We start from the raw sequence: 17,611 nt of genomic DNA, 5'->3' as shown, positions 1-17,611 counted from the left end.
CTGCAAGGGCTCCCCATGGGCCACTGAGGAAAGTGCAGATTCTTCACCAGCCAAGAGATCACCTGGCCCTGGCCTCTTCTGGCCTCTCTCTGACCTTGAACTCCACACTAGCCTCCCCCTTGTCCACCTGGAGGTCCTGCCACTCCAAACTGCTCTCAGTGACCAAGCCATGTGGCTGGACCTCTCGGGCCCTTGTTCAGTGAGGGATCTCGGTCTAATCTGATCTTTCACCTCTGTACTCTATTATTGGAGACCAGGTGCCCCTAGTGGTAAAGAACCCCCTTGCCAGTGCAGGAGACATAAGAGACATGGGTTCCATCCCTGGGTCAGGAAGATCCCCTGGAGAAGAGCATGGCAACCCACTGGAGTGGGAAATCCCATGGACAGAGGAGCCTGGTGGGCTACAGTCATAGGGTTGGAAAGAGTCAGACACGACTGAAGTGACTTAGCATGACACGACCAGGTGTTTTATTCAACATTCCGATGGAGATGGCCACCCCTTCCTCCATGGTGCGGGGAGAGAGTGGGGTGTACTCAGGTGTTTGCACATCTGTGCCCCCTCCACTCCACCCCACAGTTGATCGTTGACCGCATGCGCCGAGGGGGCAGGGCTGTGTCCAGCCAACTGCTGGGCTTGGCCAATACTTACTGAAGGGAGAGATCAGTGAATGAACAAGGGGGAGTGCCTCTTAGATGCTTTCTGAGTTTCGTCGTGCGGTTGTAGGCCAGAAGGTAGGGGTGCTTGGTGCTCTTGCCAGCTGCCCTTTCTCGGCTCCCTCTTCATTTCCTCCCTCTGCCTCCCCTCCTCCTATAGTCACTGCCCTCATTCATCATCTTCTTCTTCCTCCTTCACCCCGAGCCTGTCTGAGCTCCGGGCAGTTGGTTTAGTCCACAGTGGTCGCTCAGAGGTGACCCGCCCAGCTTGCTAAGGCAGGGGAAAGCTGTGGCCGTCCACTCATCCCAGATCCCAGCCCCCTGTGGAATGAGGTGCGGTTCCATTCTCGTCCACACACCCAGAGCTGTCCTAGGAGCTCAGACGTCAAAGAGGAAGAGGACATGACCTCCACTCCCAAAACTCGGCTTCTTTTTTTGGTTAATTTATTTCATCAGCAGCTGTTTATGAAGTGCACTGTGTACCAGATGCTATACTGGATCCAGCAGAGAGAAAGATGCACAAAAAGGCAGCCTCCGTCTTCAGGGAGTTCACACACTGACAGGCAGTATGAGGTGACGCCCGCAGCAATAAATTATTTCCATCTTCAAAGCTTAGTTCAGGGTTCAGCTTCCGCCACAGATCTCTGCTCTTTCCCCACCACTGCCAGCCTCCCGGGTCTATCCCCAAGGCTCCCTGGACTGATGGCCATCACAGTCATTTGTAGGAGAGCAGGCTGTGAAGTCCACGGGCTCTGGAGCCACGCTACCCTGGCAGGTGTCCTGACTGTCACCGGCTCCGTCTGTAACCCTGGCCAAGTCACTTACCCCTGTGGGCTCATTTTCCTACCTGCCAAGTACAACCCCCCTCGCAAGTTATGAAAGTCAAATGCTTAGAACAGTCCTGGTAAGTAGTAAGTGCTCAATAAATTAAGCTTTGTCATCCTCTTCCCTTCAGGGCAGGGATGGTTTCATCCTCCTCCTTCTCCTCCTAACTAGGATGTTATAGGAGCTCAGTAAATGTGCTGGGTGGAGGAATGAGAGCTGAATGAAGATAGGTTCTGGGAGATAAAGAGGTGGGCAAGCACTTTGTCCTGCAAGCATGAGAAAGGGGCCTGGACCAGAGGAGACACTCAGAGCTGAGCCCCATTCGCTGGTGCAGGGGCCCCTGGGGTCTGTATCCCAGGTTTGTTGGGCTTGGAGTAACCCCTCTCCCCGAAACCCAGACCAAGGATGTATGGGGGCAGCCTCCTCCTTTTCTGAGCCAGTGCTGGGTGGTCTGGTGGGGTGTGGGGTTAGTTGTCCACGTGAAACAGCAAAATGAACTGAACTCTGGGCCTGGTAGGGGCTCTGGCCTGACCCGTTCATCAAGACCCCAGGGAGGAGACTGAGAAGCTGGGCTCCATCCAAGGACCTCTGTGGCCAATCAGAAATCCTGAGGCAGCTGAGAGGGAGGCTAGGGGAGGGGCTCAATGGGAGGGGGAGGGGTGTTACTGTCAAAGCTGACTCCAGAGTCTTCCTGAGCTGGACAGGAATGGTCGTCCCAGGGCTCTGGCCCAAGATGTGGGAGAGGCTTGGGGGTGTAACTGTGCTAAGTTCCTTTAGTCGCGTCTGACTGTGTGACCCTATGGACTGTAACCCGCTAGGCTCCTCTGTCCATGGGGATTCTCCAGGCAAGAATAGTGGAGAGGTTTGCTGTGCCTTCCTCTAGGGGATTCCAGACCCAGGGATCGAACCTGCGTCTCTTACATCTACATGCATTGGCAGGCAGATTCTTTACCACTGAGATGTGAGAGAGGCTTCAGGGAGGGGAGGGCAATCTGCTCTTTGTATCCAGGACTCATTTCATCCCCTCAGTCATCTGCATGGGGTGACCACTCAAGGGGGGTCAGCTTTATCAGGCCTGTTTGGTCAATACTGCCCCTTCCAGGGATTGGCCAGGTGCCCACCTGCCTCATTGCTCCCCCAGGCTCATACTCCTGCTTCCCAGAGCTGTGACTGTGAGGAACAGCCCTGTCCATGGAGCCTGACTAACCTTTATGTCAGTGATTGGCAGTGAACACAGTTAATACAAAAGATGCCAAAACAGAGAGGGTGCTAATAAAGGAGAAAGTAATAATGTGTCCAGCATTTGTCTAAGGCTCCTTTTTAACCTTTACTTTGTTTCATCTTTACAAAAACCTGAGTTGGCCCAATTGTACCCATTTTATACATCTGAAGACTGAGGCTCAGACTGGTTAAGAGACCTACTCAGCAGGGTATCTGGGATCCATGTTCCAACATGCTTTCTGAGACCATGGCTGACCCTTTGCTAAAGTCGAGCACTCAGGTCTGGAATCTGGGGCAGCAGCCAGACTCTCACCTAAGCCCCAACACTTAGGGGTCAAAGATGTCCCATGGAATGTGCCTGTGGTGTCCCAGTGCCTCAGCTCAGAAAGGATGCACCTCCCCATGGCGCTGATGCACAAAGGTGGCTAATTGCTGCATGACTCTGGGCTGACAGTCACATCCCCAACCAGAGGTGCCTCCCTTTCCCAAAGCCTCTGCCCGGGGTGGAGGGACCAGTGCACTTCTGCCCTCCCTAATACCTCTGCGCTCCCTAATGGGGTTGTGTGTCCTGCCTGGGCCCTGCAGGGGGCAGGCTCACTCCAGAAAGCTGGTCATGCCACTTTGGCCACTGGCTGGGACAGAGTGGAGGGTCAGGGCACTTGACCTAATCCCAGCATGAGCCCCTATCCATTCTCTACCCTTCATGGAGCAGTGGGCCAGCAGGGCATGGCTGAGGGCAGAGCCACAGCCCCAAGACCCTCGGGTGCCTGTTGTCCCTTTGTTTGGGAGGGTAGCCTTGAGGCTCCACAGAAGACCCTGAATATGAGATGAGCGTGTCCGGGGCTTCCTAGCAAGGGGAATCTTGCTTGAGGGAAGTGGGAGAAGAGATGTCACAGGAGGGCTGTGGTCCATGGAGTGTGATGACGCACTGTCCCAGCTTCCCCATGTCAATGACTGGTCCCTTCTTTCCCCCTGGCTTGGGTCAGTGCATCTTGGGATGGCTGGGACCTGCCCCCTGCTGGAAGGTTTTCCTGGGGCTGTTGAGGGCTGGAGTGGAGAAGGGTATGCAGGATGCATCACTCTGAGCAGCTTGTCTGGGGGGAGGTGCTCTCAAATTGCTGAGCACACATCAGACTTTACATCCTCCTGCAGAGCTTGGGAAGGATCATGTGGGTGGGCACCTGTTGGTGGGGGGAGGGTTCGGGGGAGTTGGCAAAGAGCTGATATTCACTCTTTTGGCCCATTTTTATGAACAACCATAATAACTCTGTGGCTTCTTTCATCTGAGGATCTCAGATGAGTTTGAAAGTAGAACCCCCAGTATAAAGCTTGGTTAATTACTGCCTGGAGCCCATAGTCTGCTTTGCAGACACGCTGTTAGCAGGAAGAGAGTGAGGCCGACTGCACATCAGCCCCTGTAAATGCAGACGCTGGAATCCAATCAAACAGGGTGTTTGAGGAATTTGCTTTGTGGTCCAGTTAAGTGGTATCTGAATCAAGGGGACGCGGGAGACTGCAGTACCAGCATCTCTCCCATTGGGTCTGGCTCTGTGTCTCCCACAAACCACAGATTCTCCAAGGACTTCAGGGAGAGCAGTGACAGCTCTGGAATTCTCCATAAAAGCTGGGTGGGGGGAGTTAGGGACTGAGTGGATTTGAGCGAGAAGCTCTGGACTCTTCCAGACAGGAGCAGTCAGCCAGTGCAGCCATGCAGGAAGAGCTGGCCCGTGGGCAAGAAGGAAGTGGCCTAGGATGCGGAAGGCAGAGGTTGGTATGAGAGAACTGGAGAGGTATGGTTTAAGATCGGGGTCAGGGTGGCTCTCTGGCCCTCCCACAGGGCAAGAGCAGTTTGGAGCAGATTCCTAGACAATTGTCAAAACCATATTCCAGGGCAAGAGAAAGTACTTCTGTATTTTGGGGGAGATGCGAGTTCCACCATGAGACCCTGTCCAGTCTCCAGCCCTCAGGGGGGCAGTTGGGCAGCAGGGCATGTCTGAGGGCAGAGCTGCAGCCCTAAGACCCCCTTGGGTGTCTGCTGTCCCTCTGTTTTGGGGGGCAGCCTTAAGGGTCCATGGAAGACCCTGAGTATGAGATGAGGGTGTCTGGGGCTGTTCCAGGGTGATGCTGGGCCTGGTAACAGGATTGGGTCCTGGCCCAGCGGGGATTCAGAATCATCCACAGAGCAGCATGTTGGGAAGTTGGGTGGCCAGGAGCCTGGCAGAGCCCTAAGTCTGGGGAGGAACCAAGGGTCACCTCGCCTGCTCTCCTGAGGCCCCTAGCACAGGCTCTGGGCCCTGGAGAGGGGTGGCCAGGGAGTGGGGATGACCTCCATGGTCACTGATCCTGTGCACTGAGTCTGGTGAGGCCTGGAGACAGCAGGGGGTATGTACAAGTTTGGGGCACAGGCTGGGGGAGCAGGAACTGATCTTAGAGAGGGACTGAGCAGAGAGGGACTTGTCAAATCTTGCCGAGGAAGGTCTGAGTCAGCCGGCTGAAGGCAGTTGCCATCAGGTGGAATGTCACTGAGGTGGCCATGAGGGAGAAAAGACACCTTAGCTCTCTTCTGAGTCCTGCTCACTGGGCCGGTGAAGGCAAAAATGGCAGCCACTGAGACTGGGGTACAAAGGAGAGAAAGTCACGATTTTCTAGGGGAAGCTGGATACGCCTGTTCCTGAGACCAGCCAGTCATGGTGACAAGTCACAGGGGGAGGAGGGAAGGAACAGCTGTGTCTTGTTGGGCCAAAGTTCTCCACCAGTGATGCTTCCTTATGGAGGATTACCAGAGAAAATGTAGGACGCCTAGTTAAACTGGAATTGTAAATACACTTGAATAATGTTTTAGTATAAGCATGTCTTAAATGTTGCATGTATTTTTATTTGCTGAATCTAGCAACCCTACCCTCAGCAGGCTTGCTAACTGCCCTGAGTCTTCCACCACCAAAACCAAAGAGGCGAGACCTTTCTCTGATTAAATTGGTGGCTCAAAATGTCATAATTGAAGGTTTCCCCCCACCTCTCATAATGCTTCCTCCAGCTTTGTGGACCTGTCCCTGCCTGTCTGTACTGGAATTTAACATCAGCTGGCGGCAGGTTTGGCAGGAGCTTTTGATGTGGTTACTTGACACAGAATATATAGTCACCCTGCTTTTCAGGGAGGAGCCAGGAATCCTGAGTACTTGGTTGCTGGGACAAATTCTTTGTTCCAAGGAAAAAGCACTTGTGTTGAAGGGGGTGAGATCAGTGGGGGTGTCCCTGTTTCTGGGTGGGTTCTGGGTAGGAGTCTAAAGAGGTGAACACGCCGACTGGGTCAGCCTTTTTTAGATGCCTCTTATGGTGGGAAATCTGTAGGACTTGCGAGTGTGGATGCCAAAGATGGGATAGGGAGCAGGAGAAAACCTGGAAGATGAAGCCTAGGCCACCAGGACACTCTAAAAAAGACAGTCATTGGCCTTTTTGAATGGTCTCATTCCCCCTTGCCGCCCAGTGAGCTGGCTGTCCACGTGGTCCACGGTTCTGCTTCCGCCATTGCCACTGGGGCATTGCGGGCCCTGGCACTTCTGGCACCAGCTCAGAGGCGCAGGGCTCCTTGGGCACACTGCGACAGGTGGTGCTTTCTCCGTCAAAGGGACAGGTCAGAGCTTGGGTAGAGGAGACTCAGGCTTGATTCCTTGGGTCTCTGCCTGCAGAGAACTTTAGCTTTCACATGGAGGCTCATTTGAAGGTGGAGATCTCTTCTCACCAAAGAAGGAGCTGCAACTCAACCCCTGATTTTGAACTTGGTGCCATCCAAGGTGGGCTTGGGGAAAGTGGAGGTGTTTTCTGTCCCCGTAGCAGCATCTTCCCTCTTCCCCTTGCCCCCCAAACTAGGGTCATGGTGGTCAGGGAGCATCCTGTCAGCTCTGTAGCCCCCAAGGTGGCATTTGTGCCTGCAGTAGTGGGTCAGGCGGCTTTTAGGAGTTTCTAGAGTAGAGGTTCCTTGGTAGCTCAGCTGTTAAAGAATCTGCCTGCAATGCAGGAGACCCGGGTTTGAGCCCCTGGGTTGGGAAGATCCCCTGGAGAGGGGACAGGCTACCCATTCCAGTGATCTTGGGCTTCCCTGCTGACTCAGACGGTAAAGAATCTACCTGCCGTGGAGACCTGGGTTCGATCCCTAGTTTGGTAAGATCCCAGGAGGAGGGCATGGCAACCCACTCCCGTATTCTTGCCTGGAGAATCCCCATGGACAGAGAAGCCTGCTAGACTACATACAGTCCATGGGGTCACAAAGAGTTGGACACGACTGGACGACTAAACACAGCACACAGACTAGAGACCAGAGGCCAGAGAGTCCTGGACACAGGATTGGGCTCCTGTAGCTCTGGAAACAGTCCCAGCCACAGTCTCTCACTCTGTTTTTTTTTTTTTTTGGATGCACTGTGGGGCATCCACAGTTCCCTCACCATGGATTTTTCAGTCTTGCCCCTTGCAGTGGAAGCACGGAGTCCTAACCACTGGATTGCCAGGGAATTCCCCCAGCCCTAACCTCTTTAGGTGGCTGTCTTTCCTTGAACAGCTGGGCTAGGCCTCTGAATCAGTATTCTATGAAACCAGAGTGAGTGGTTTGTGCCCTGGAAATAGCGTTCATCTGAGGCTCAGACCACATGGGATATAAGGAGAGTTTTGATCTCTTAAAATCTGTGAAGTGAATTCCTGTTTATCAAGCATGTTTCAATTTAGTTATCACAGTCCTGTGAATATGGCATTATGAGCTTCATTCACCTTTTAGAAAAATGGAGGCTCAAAGGAATTAAGAAGCTTGAACCATGATCTGGCTGAGCCCAGGCCCAGGGCTCCTGCTGTCCAGCTCAACTCTGTCTAAGCCCTTCTTCTGCAAAGCCAAGTCTCAGTTGGCTTCATTAGCCAGCAATGTTATTTCAGCCTGGACATGCTGGGACTCCTGACAAACGTCCTAGTGACACTGCACCTCTGAATGGGCCCTTCTGGCTACCATCTAGGGAGGTGGGTTTGCATTGCCTCTGCCTATGAAGGGATGCTGGGAGGAAGCCACACCATTGTGCTCTCCTGGTTTGGAGGTGTTTCGGGGTGGTGAAGGATGGCAGGAAGGAAAAGTTCCTTCCAAACTGAAAAGGCATCTTGAGACCAAAAAACCAGGCAGGCAGCTCCAAGTAATCAATGGATCGGTTTATAATAGGGTACCTTACTCACAGCGTGGGATGGGGGCTGACAGCCATCTGGAAGCATCTGCAGCTATATTCCATACCACTGAGGGGCCGTTGGACAATTTTATAGTTTACTTAGGGCATGCGGGGAGGTACTCAGAGACAGGATGGGCATCCCTAAGGCAAGGTTTATGAATGGGTAACGTCTCATGGACGCTGGGAATATGTCAGTGAAGGTTTTCATCATTGAGGTCATCTGGTTCAAATGATTATTAAGCAGTAGCAATTAGCTACAAAGTCCTTGACCACAGAGAAGTGAGTTAGTGTCCAGTACAGTCCTGGGTAGGGTCAGCGGAAGGACAGGAGGAACTGTAAGGGCCCAAGATGGCATCAGTTCAGAGCCATAGAGAAGACCTGGAGGCAAAGTGAGACTGAGATCCATGCAGGCTTGCAAAGAAGAGAAAACCCAATTGTGTTGTGGGCTGAACCTCTGCAACTTGTCTTTGTTATGTGGTCAGTGATAGAGAGGGGACAGTGGCTGGTGAATGAGTCACAGACACATCCAGATGACATTTGGCTGGCTCCATGGGAAACACTCCTCAAAGCCTACACTGTCTGAGATGGAAGGGTCTTGAGTTCACGTTGTCCAGACTCTTCCTGTTCAGATTGGGGCTCTGGAGCCCAGAGAGTTTGAGGCAGAGCTCAATCTGGAGTCCAGGTCCCCTGACACTTAGCCCAGTATATTTTTAGAAAACTTTTTGATTTTGTATTGGAGTATAACTGATTAATAATGTTGTGATAGTTTCAGATGAACAGTGAAGGGGCTCAGCCATACACACAACATGTGTCCATTCTTCCCTAAACTCCCCTCCCACCCAGGCTGCCACATAACATTGAGCAGAGTTCCAGGTGCTACACAGTAGGTCCTTGTCCATTATCCATTTTAAATATAGCAGAGTGTACATGTCCATCCCCAACTCCCTAACTATCCTTTCCCCCCACCAGCAACGGTAGGTTCGTTCTCTAAGTCTGTGAGTCTGTGTTTTGAAAGTAAATTCATTTGTATCATTTCTTTTTAGATTCCACATACAGGGGGTGTTATATGCTATTTCTCCTTCTCTGTCTGACTTACTTCACTCAGTATGACAAACTCTAGGTCTATCTATGCTGCTGCAAATGGCATTATTTCATTCTATTTAATTAGCCCAGTGTATTTTTGATTCAGGTTGGAGAAGACAGTCTCAGAATAGAACCTTATTTTGAAACAACACCTGGTGCATGGGCACCCCTGATGTATTTAACATTGTGCAGCTGGATTTTCTCCAGGGCTGGGCCACCATGGGAAGGGGTGAGCTGAGGTGGCTTCAGGAGATGAACAGACCTGTGAGTCCTGGGTTCTCTCTTCTGATACAGGAAGAACATTTTTTCCAGTGGGGCCTCAATCCATCCCGTGATGGTCCAGACTTCTGAGGTGAAAGAGAGCAGAGGAGTTTCTCCCATGAGACCCCTTCCACACTTCCTTCTGAGAGCTGTCCTTGCTGCCTACACCATGGAGAAAAGCAGCAGACCAAGGGCTTCCAAAAGACTTTCTCTGGGCAGCTTGTCACCCACTCCAGGAGACGTCTGTGCCACCCCTCGCAGCCCTGGGGACACCTGCCTGGACTCTGACCCACAGTGGCCCTCTGGATGTGTGTGCTGAGTGATGGGGACACAGCCAGAACAGCAGAAACCTGCTCATTCAGTTGTCCTGAGAAAAACCTAGAATCAGTTTCAGATACGGATTGCACAGTGGAGGGATTTAAAAAAAAGCACATGAGAACATTAACTTCAGATGTCCAGCAGCCAGAGACCCCAGTCAGAGATGAGCTATGTTAGGGCAGGGGAGCAGCTGCCTTTTGGACCGGCATACTGTGTCACAAACAAGGTGAGTTGGGTCATGCGTGCATTAAGGACCTGCCTGATTGGGCCCTACAGTGACAGTCAGACTCTGCACTTGTCATCCTAGAAGACAAAGGAGGGGCTGACAGGGGGTCTGGTCACAGCCTCAGTCCCTGTCCTAATAGTCCAGTGGGTGTCCACTGGGAGCAGTTTTTCCATCAGGAGACATTGGGCAGTGTTGGGAGAGTTTCCGATTGTCATGACTGGGGGAGGGGTTGCTACTGGCATCTGCCCAGGGATGCCGCAAACACTGTATGGTACACACGAGGCCCCCACACTAGGAATTATGTAGTCTACGATGTCCACAGTGCTGAGCTTGAGAAATCCTGAGACAGCCCCATCCCGGGCCCTGCAGGGAAGGTGGGCAGCCCAAAGGCACCCTTGCTGGGCAGTCGAGCTCTGGAGGCCTGGAGCCTGGAGGCCGGGAGTTGAGCTCCTTCCCTGGAGGGGCAGCACAGCAGGTGTACCCCCGGGAGCCCATCAGGTGGCTCTCGGGCATCCCATCTAGGTATCCACTGGACCAGGCAAGACTGTGCACCATAGCCAACCCTCTTGAGTAATTTCAGAGAGAAGCTTATAAAGTGTTTTAAGAGGTTGGTAAATTGCAACTTCAGACGCACATAAATGCTTCTATAAACGCCAGCCTTGCTGTGTGTGTCTGTGTGGACAAAGAGTGAGCAGGTTGCTCAAGCCTTGGGAAAACCCATGTTGAGGGCGGAAGACTGAGTTTACCTTTGTTCCTTAATCCTCAGGCTCTCTTCTTGGGTTGCTTAACTCTCTGTAGTGTCTCATCTGATCCTCTTATTCCTTCTCTGTCTGAAGGGTCTGCATGGACCATTTCTGTACCCTGTTTAAGCACCAGTAAGTCTTAAAACTCAACATTCAGAAAAATAAGATCATGGCATCCGGTCCCATTACTTCATGGCAAATAGATGGGAAAACAATGGAAACAGTAGGAGACTTTATTTTTTTGGGGCTCCAAAATCACTGCAGATGGTGACTGCAGCCATGAAATTAAAAGATGCTTGCTCCTTGGAAGAAAAGCTATGAACAATCTAGATAGCATATTAAAAAGCACAGGCATTACTTTGCCAACAAAGGCCCGTCTAGTCAAAGCTATGGTTTTTCCAGTAGTCATGTATGGATGTGAGAGTTAGATCATAAAGAAAGCTGAGTGCTGAAGAATTGATACTTTTGAACTGTGGTGTTGGAGAAGACTCTTGAGAGTCCCTTAGATTGCAAGGAGGTCCAACCAGTCAATCCTAAAGGAAATCAGTCCTGAATATTCCTTGGAAGGACTGATGCTGAAGCTGAAACTCCAATACTTTAAAGGCCATGTGATGCAAAGAAGTAACTCATTTTTGAAAAGACCCTGATGGTGGGCAAGATTGAAGGCAGGAGGAGAAGGGGACGACAGAGGATGAGATGGTTGGATGGCATCACTGACTCAATGGACGTGAGTCTGAGCATGCTCCAGGAGCTGGTGATGGTCAGGGAAGCCTGGTGGGCTGCAGTCCATGGGGTTGCAAAGAGCTGGACATGACTAAGTGACTGAACTGAACTGAGGGCAGGAGTGGGGGTGGGGTTGGGGAGAGGGGACTGCCCAGCAATCTGATTATTCTACCCTCTTAGGTTCAGGTAACTAGAGGCCACAAAGGAAACTGCCCTCCAAAGCAGCTCCACCTGAGGGCTCACAGCCACAATCCTTTGCCAGCCACAGCCACAAACCATCATCAAAGACTGTCCTCTTAGCCCAACCAACATTTCTACAGCACCTGAGGTGTTTCAAACCATTTTTACTTCTGCCCTGGTTTCGACCCTCCTTGGATCTGCATGAAGCAGGCCCGTGAGGACACTGAGGATGCTCAGGATGGAGTGATGTGCTCAGCATCACAGGACAGATCAACAGCAGAGCCGGGGTTTGAACCTAGGTCTTCTGTCCCCAAATTCTGGGTGCCTGCACTTTTGACTTTGGTTGTGTTGGAAAAGCAATGGGAGAAGAGTGTGGGATTTGGGGTCCCAGAGCCCTGGTTTCAGATCCTCTGTACTCACTACCTGTTCTTCTCAAGCAAGCTTTCTCTTTCTTTCCTTTTTTCTTCCTCCCTTTCTTTCAACCATTCTGAGCCCCAGTTTCCACACTGGTAAAACAGAGATGATACTGGCCATTTCCCAGGACTGTCGTGAGGTGTCCATGAAATAACTATAAGCCTGGCACATGATAGGTGTTCCATGAATTTTAGTTCCCTTTGCTCCCTTCTTAGCATCCCAGAGGTGAGCAGCTATGAGGGGTAGGGGTAGTGGTCAGAGGTGATAAGTGAGCAGCTTGGGCATCTGGAAGAAAGCTTGCAGAGAGGGCAGGTGCCAAATGTCATTCGTGAGGCCACTCCCAATTTATGGGTTCTGGTGCAAGGACTTTGAAGAGGCAATAAAATTCATATTCCACCAGGAAATGACAACAGCTGAGAGTCCTGACTTAGCAAATGAAATTCTACGTTATTTTTTATTTTTACAAGGCAAGGGATTTTGGATGGGTAGCAAAAATCACATTCTAATGAGATTCTCCTGGAATAGGAATGGGCTTTCCCAAGTGTAAGATGGCAACACCCCACAGACAGTGTATATAAATGCCCCAGAGAGGACACGAGAGCCAGAACCTGAGCTCCTTGCTAAGCTGCAACCTCCTCTGCTAGCATCATGGCCTCCCAGCTCTGCTCCCCGATCTTCTCCTCTGGGTCCCTCAGGGGCCACTGCGGCACAACCAGCGGCATCTCTCGGGTGTCCTGTGTCCGCTCCGTGGGCTCCTGCAGGGTGCCCAGCCTTGCTGGTGTTTCGGGGTCAGCCTCCTCCGTCAGGCTGGGCCTCTCCAGCCTTGGGAGCTGCTTGCCTGGTTCCTTCCTGTCCTCTGGGTTCCATTCCTCTGGCTTTGCCGGGACCGGGGGCTGGTTCTGTGAGGGCGCCTTCAATGGCAACGAGAAGGAGACCATGCAGTTCCTGAATGATCGCCTGGCTAACTACCTGGAGAAGGTGCGGCAGCTGGAGCGGGAGAACGCAGAGCTGGAGAGCCGCATCCGGGAGTGGTACGAGTCTCAGATCCCGTACATCTGCCCCGACTACCAGTCCTACTTCAAGACCATTGAGGAGCTCCAGCAGAAGGTAACTGGGGCCTGGTCCCGCTCCAGCCCAGCCACCCCAACCCTGGGAGGGGTCTGTCTCATCTCACTACAGATGAGGCTGTAGCTCTCAGAGGATTCTCTCTCCTATTAGGGCCAGCTTTTCTCTCTAGGGGTTTGGTTTCTTGGGGGACCCAGATCTCTCTCTGCTTGTAAGCGTCCCTCCTTTCCAGCCAGTCTCAGCTATAGGAAGAGCAATCACACTGACCAAGCCCTTACTGGACACAAGCTCTGTGCCTAATGCCTTCCCTTCCTTTTGTTTGTGTATTCCTCATCTTGGAGAGATGGACATTATTGGTTCCATTTAACAGATGCAGAAGTTGAATTTTAGGGAGGTTCGGCCACTTTCTCAAGATCCCATAGCCTGTTGGTGTTGGATGTGGAATCTGAATCCAGGTTGGCCTGGTTCTCTCCGCTCACCTGAGTGTGACCCACTGTGCCTTTGGGGCTTCAGGTGTCAGGCCTGATGGCCACTGTGATGTCCTTCCTGGGACTATTATTGCTGGTCATTTGTTAAGTCGTGTCCAACTCTTTGCAACCCCACGGACTATAGCACACCAGGATTCCCTGGCCTTCACTATCTCCTAGAGTTTGCTCAAACTCAGGTCCATTGAGTTGGTGATGCCATCCAACCATATCCAACCATCTCACCCTCTGTTGCCCCCTACTCCTCCTGCCCTCAATCTTTTCCAGCATCAGGGTCTTTTCTAATGACTTTCTGGGACTGACGATCCCTCTATATCTAGGCTCAGAGCTCAGGGCTGGAAATGCCAAAAGTACTTAGAAGTATGGCCTCTGAAAGCTGGGCTGTCCCCTCCCACCTGCCCCCACACTGCTGAGCCTTCCCCAGCTCACAGGACGGCCCTGATTCCCCAGATCCTGCTGACCAAGGCTGACAACGCCAGGCTGGTCCTGCAAATTGACAATGCCAAGCTGGCTGCTGACGACTTCCGGACCAAGTGAGTGGCCTGATCCCAGAAGGTAGTTCTGTGCTACTCCCTTGCCTCTGTCCTCCTCCTCTGGGAGCTGGGAAAGCGAGAGTGAGGCCAGATGCAGCTGTAAGTGGGAAGTGCAGCATCAGTCCTAAATCTTTTCCGGGTCAAGGGAGAGAACCACAGTGATGCTGACCCCAAATCAGCCACTGCAGCTGGACAACAAGGTGGCAGGCCCTGCCTGTGAGTGGCTGCCTTGCCGCAGACTCAGCAGGGCTCTGTGCTTGCAGGTACGAGACGGAGCTGGGCATGCGGCAGCTAGTGGAGGCCGACACCAACGGCCTGCGCCGGATCCTGGATGAGCTGACCCTGTGCAAGGCTGACCTGGAGATGCAGGTGGAGTCTCTGAAGGAGGAGCTGCTGTGTCTCAAGAAGAACCACGAGGAGGTGAGGCTGGTCCCACATACCCTCCTGATGATTCCCACCCAGCAGGGACCCACTGCTGACCTTTGGGTGTAACAACAGTGACAACCACCTCCATAGTAACCCCAGATGACCTTTACTGAAGGCCCACCATGTGCCAAGAACTCTACAAAGCAGTTTGTATTTTATTCTTGTTTTATGTCATCCTCACAATAATCCCAGGAGGTATATACTATTACAAGCTTCATTTTACAGATGAGGAAACTGAGGCACAGAAAGGTTAAGTCACTTGTCTAAGGTCACATGGATCCCACACTCCTGGGCATGATACTAAATCTCCATTTGGAGGGTAGTGCCTGATAATGATTCTACTTACCTGGTATTTGCATCATCTTCCAAATTCTTCAAGGAGGCAGGTCAGGGTGCATGAGGAGGCTGAAGCCCAGAGAAGTTAAGCATCCTGTTTAATGTCACACAGCTGACAACTGAAGGAGGAGGGTTTTTACCCAGGTCAGTCAAACTCACATCTAACACCCTTGTCACAACCTTATGTCATCTTGCCTGCTCTCTGCAGGAAGTCAATACACTCCGATGCCAGCTTGGGGACCGGCTGAATGTGGAGGTGGATGCTGCTCCCCCGGTGGACCTCAACAAGATCCTGGATGAGATGAGATGCCAGTATGAGACCCTAGTGGAGAATAACCGCAGAGATGTGGAGACCTGGTTCAACACCCAGGTGGGGCTGGGCCAGCCCTGGAAAAGCTTGTGGGGTGGGGACACCCTTGACAGTGGCTTCACTTGCTCTGACCATTCTCTGGGTCCTCTTACACTTTTCAGACCGAGGAGTTGAACCAGCAGGTGGTGTCCAGTTCGGAGCAGCTGCAGTGCTGCCAGACAGAGATCATCGAGCTGAGACGCAACGTCAACGCCCTGGAGATCGAGCTGCAGGCTCAGCACAGCATGGTGAGTGGCCCCCGCCTGAGGGGCTGGCCATGCTCGTGGCAGGTGCCCCGATCCCTGCCTCGGTTATCACGGGTGGTGATCACTAGTGGTACGGAGATACCCAGGACTGTGGGTCTCTGGTGGGGGGCGGGGGTCCCTCCCATTGGCAGTGCTTCTCTTTCCCTTTGCAGCGGAATTCCCTAGAATCCACCCTGGCAGAGACTGAGGGCCGCTACAGCTCCCAACTGGCCCAGATGCAGGGCCTGATCGGCAACGTGGAGGCTCAGCTGGCCGAGATCCGCTGCGACCTGGAACGGCAGAACCAGGAGTACCAGGTGTTGCTGGATGTCAAGGCCCGGCTGGAGTCAGAGATCGCCACCTACCGCCGCCTGCTCGAGGGAGAAGACTGCAAGTGAGTGGCCATGGGTCCCAGGGGTCCAGGCTTGGGGAAAAGGCTCACCTGGACCCAAGGCTTAGTACCACGGTGAGGGTTACTGTGCAGATGAAGGGGGGGGGGGCTTGATCACCGCCTCTGGAGAGACATTCCTTCTAGCTCTGGGCTTTAAGCATTTGCAGGTGGACAAGCTGGCCCCACTCACCATACTTCTCCATCCATTGTTTTTGGCTGGGAGTTTCTGATCTTTGTCTATGCAGCCCTCAAGGGATTTCAGAGAGGCACTGTCTGAGCCATTTGTCATGGTCTCCCACCCATCTCACTTGACCCTCATGTATGTTTGACATGCTGGTCAGTTCAATGGCCAGTGCCAAACATGCCCTGACGTGATCTCATTTCCTCAGGCTGCCTGCCCATCCTTGTGCCACGGAATGCAAGCCTGCTGCTAGAGTTCCTTACGTCTCGAGCGGGCCCTGTGCCCCGGGCCCCCAGCTCAGCACCCAGATCCGCACCATCACAGAGGAGTTCAGAGATGGGAAGATCATTTCTTCCAGGGAGCATGTGCAGCCACTGTAACTGGGCAGGCCCTGGCCCACAGGAGGGAGGACACCCCTGTGGGTCCCGGCTCTAAATGACCCCCACCTCTCCTTCCCTAGAGGGACTCCCCGCTCAGCAGATTTTTCTACCAAAAAACTTCCTAGATTGTGTTTCTGGCTTTGACTGCTTTTACGCCGGGTAAAACTAAGCTTCCCTGGAAATTTACCCAATAAAGTGTGTTCTCTTGGCATAGAAATCTCGCCTCTGTCTATTCTCTGTGGTTAGTTAGTGGGGTGTTTGAGGCTTGTTGTGAACGTGTGGATTTTGGTTTTGGGTCTCTCTCTTCTGGCTCTGAGTGGTAGGAAGTGACAGGGTGATTCAATATATTTCATAACAGGGATACCTGGGGGCTTGGTCCCCAAGAACAGACACTGACCCAATCCAAATGGCTGCTGGCTGTAACCTACAGGCTTGGCCCTGCCCATGGGGACCACCCAGGGTGACCCCAGAAGAGGCCAAGGACCCCAGCTGTCCTCCTCACTAGCCCTGCCCTTCAGTTTATCCTCCCTTGTCCAGCTCCTGCTGTCACCTTGCTGGCCACCTCCAGGCCTGACACTGGGGGACAGTCTAGGAGAGGGGGGTGCCACCCAGAGAGGCAAACTTCAAGCAGGCAGCCTGGGTCAGCCAGTGACAGAGGGAAGTCGGGTGAACTGGGAGATGCAGATGAGAGGGCCGGGAGAGTCTAAGTCCCTAACACTGGATACAGGGCTGAAGTGGAGTGAGGAAGGGGGGAGGGTGGCAGTCAGACTTCATTGTGGAGCAGAGTTCAAAGTGCCCTGGATCCCACTGGCTGAACCATGCTCATATAGGCATCAGGTCTAATAGTGCCAGGCTCTGGATGCCCCTCTGATTAGAGAAGTAAACCTGGAGCAGTCTGAGAGCCCCACGCCTCCTCTGTCCCTGTGACTCATTTTTCAGTTGAGAATATAAGCCTAGAGAAGGCAGTGACTTGCCCCAGGCCACATAGCAGTGAGTGGCAGGGACCAGGCCATCGCTTGGCTATTTTGACCCTAATCAGGTGCTCCTCTCAGCCCACCGGTTCTCTGTCTCTGTCTCCTCCCTGCCTCATCCCCCACCTGACCCCCTTCCCTCTCTTCTTTACCTCTGGGCTCTTACTTGAGCCCAAGATCCAAGGAAAAGAACTAGTCCTGCTCTATGTCACCAGGTGTGCTTAGCTGCTCCGTGTCCAACTCTTTGTGACCCCATGGACTATAGCCCACCAATCTCCTCTGTCCATGGGGATTCTCCGGGTAAGAATACTGGAGTGGGTTGCCATGTGCTCCTCCAGGGGATCTTCCCAACCCAGGATCAAACCCAGGTTTCCCTCGCAGGCAGATTCTTTACTGTCTGAGCCAC

The 17,611-nt window shown here is 52.7% G+C and overlaps 1 protein-coding gene across 3 annotated transcripts; it reads left to right on the top strand.

The window, feature by feature from the left end:
• Window positions 1-4,353: 4,353 nt before the first annotated feature.
• On the top strand, window positions 4,354-16,451 carry KRT36 (keratin 36). Of its 3 annotated transcripts, none has more exons than XM_043904563.1 (9): window positions 4,354-4,490; window positions 9,273-9,783; window positions 11,430-12,950; window positions 13,844-13,926; window positions 14,190-14,346; window positions 14,897-15,058; window positions 15,160-15,285; window positions 15,456-15,676; window positions 16,063-16,451. In XM_043904563.1, the coding sequence occupies exons 3-9, from the start codon at window positions 12,492-12,494 to the stop codon at window positions 16,232-16,234; spliced, it is 1,380 nt and encodes a 459-aa protein (XP_043760498.1). In that variant the 5' UTR covers window positions 4,354-4,490; window positions 9,273-9,783; window positions 11,430-12,491; the 3' UTR covers window positions 16,235-16,451. The 3 variants fall into 3 exon arrangements, with proteins under 3 accessions (XP_043760498.1, XP_043760499.1, XP_043760500.1); XM_043904564.1 differs by having other exon boundaries at window positions 4,382-4,467; window positions 16,063-16,440; XM_043904565.1 differs by lacking the exons at window positions 4,354-4,490; window positions 9,273-9,783 and having other exon boundaries at window positions 11,408-12,950; window positions 16,063-16,440.
• The last annotated feature ends 1,160 nt before the right edge of the window (window positions 16,452-17,611 follow it).

This window comes from Cervus elaphus, chromosome 5, assembly GCF_910594005.1.
Source record: "Cervus elaphus chromosome 5, mCerEla1.1, whole genome shotgun sequence".
Classification (NCBI taxonomy): Eukaryota; Metazoa; Chordata; class Mammalia; order Artiodactyla; family Cervidae; genus Cervus; species Cervus elaphus.
The sequence above is the reverse complement of the archived record's forward strand: the minus strand, read 5'-3'. Positions and strand labels throughout refer to the sequence as shown.

Excerpts from the sequence above, each read along its gene's own strand:
- KRT36 (XM_043904563.1), top strand. The coding sequence starts at position 12,492 with ATGGCCTCCCAGCTCTGCTCCCCGATCTTCTCCTCTGGGTCCCTCAGG. Across the intron at positions 12,951-13,843 it reads TTGAGGAGCTCCAGCAGAAG|ATCCTGCTGACCAAGGCTGA; the intron begins GTAACTGGGGCC and ends CTGATTCCCCAG. Across the intron at positions 15,286-15,455 it reads TGCAGGCTCAGCACAGCATG|CGGAATTCCCTAGAATCCAC; the intron begins GTGAGTGGCCCC and ends TTCCCTTTGCAG.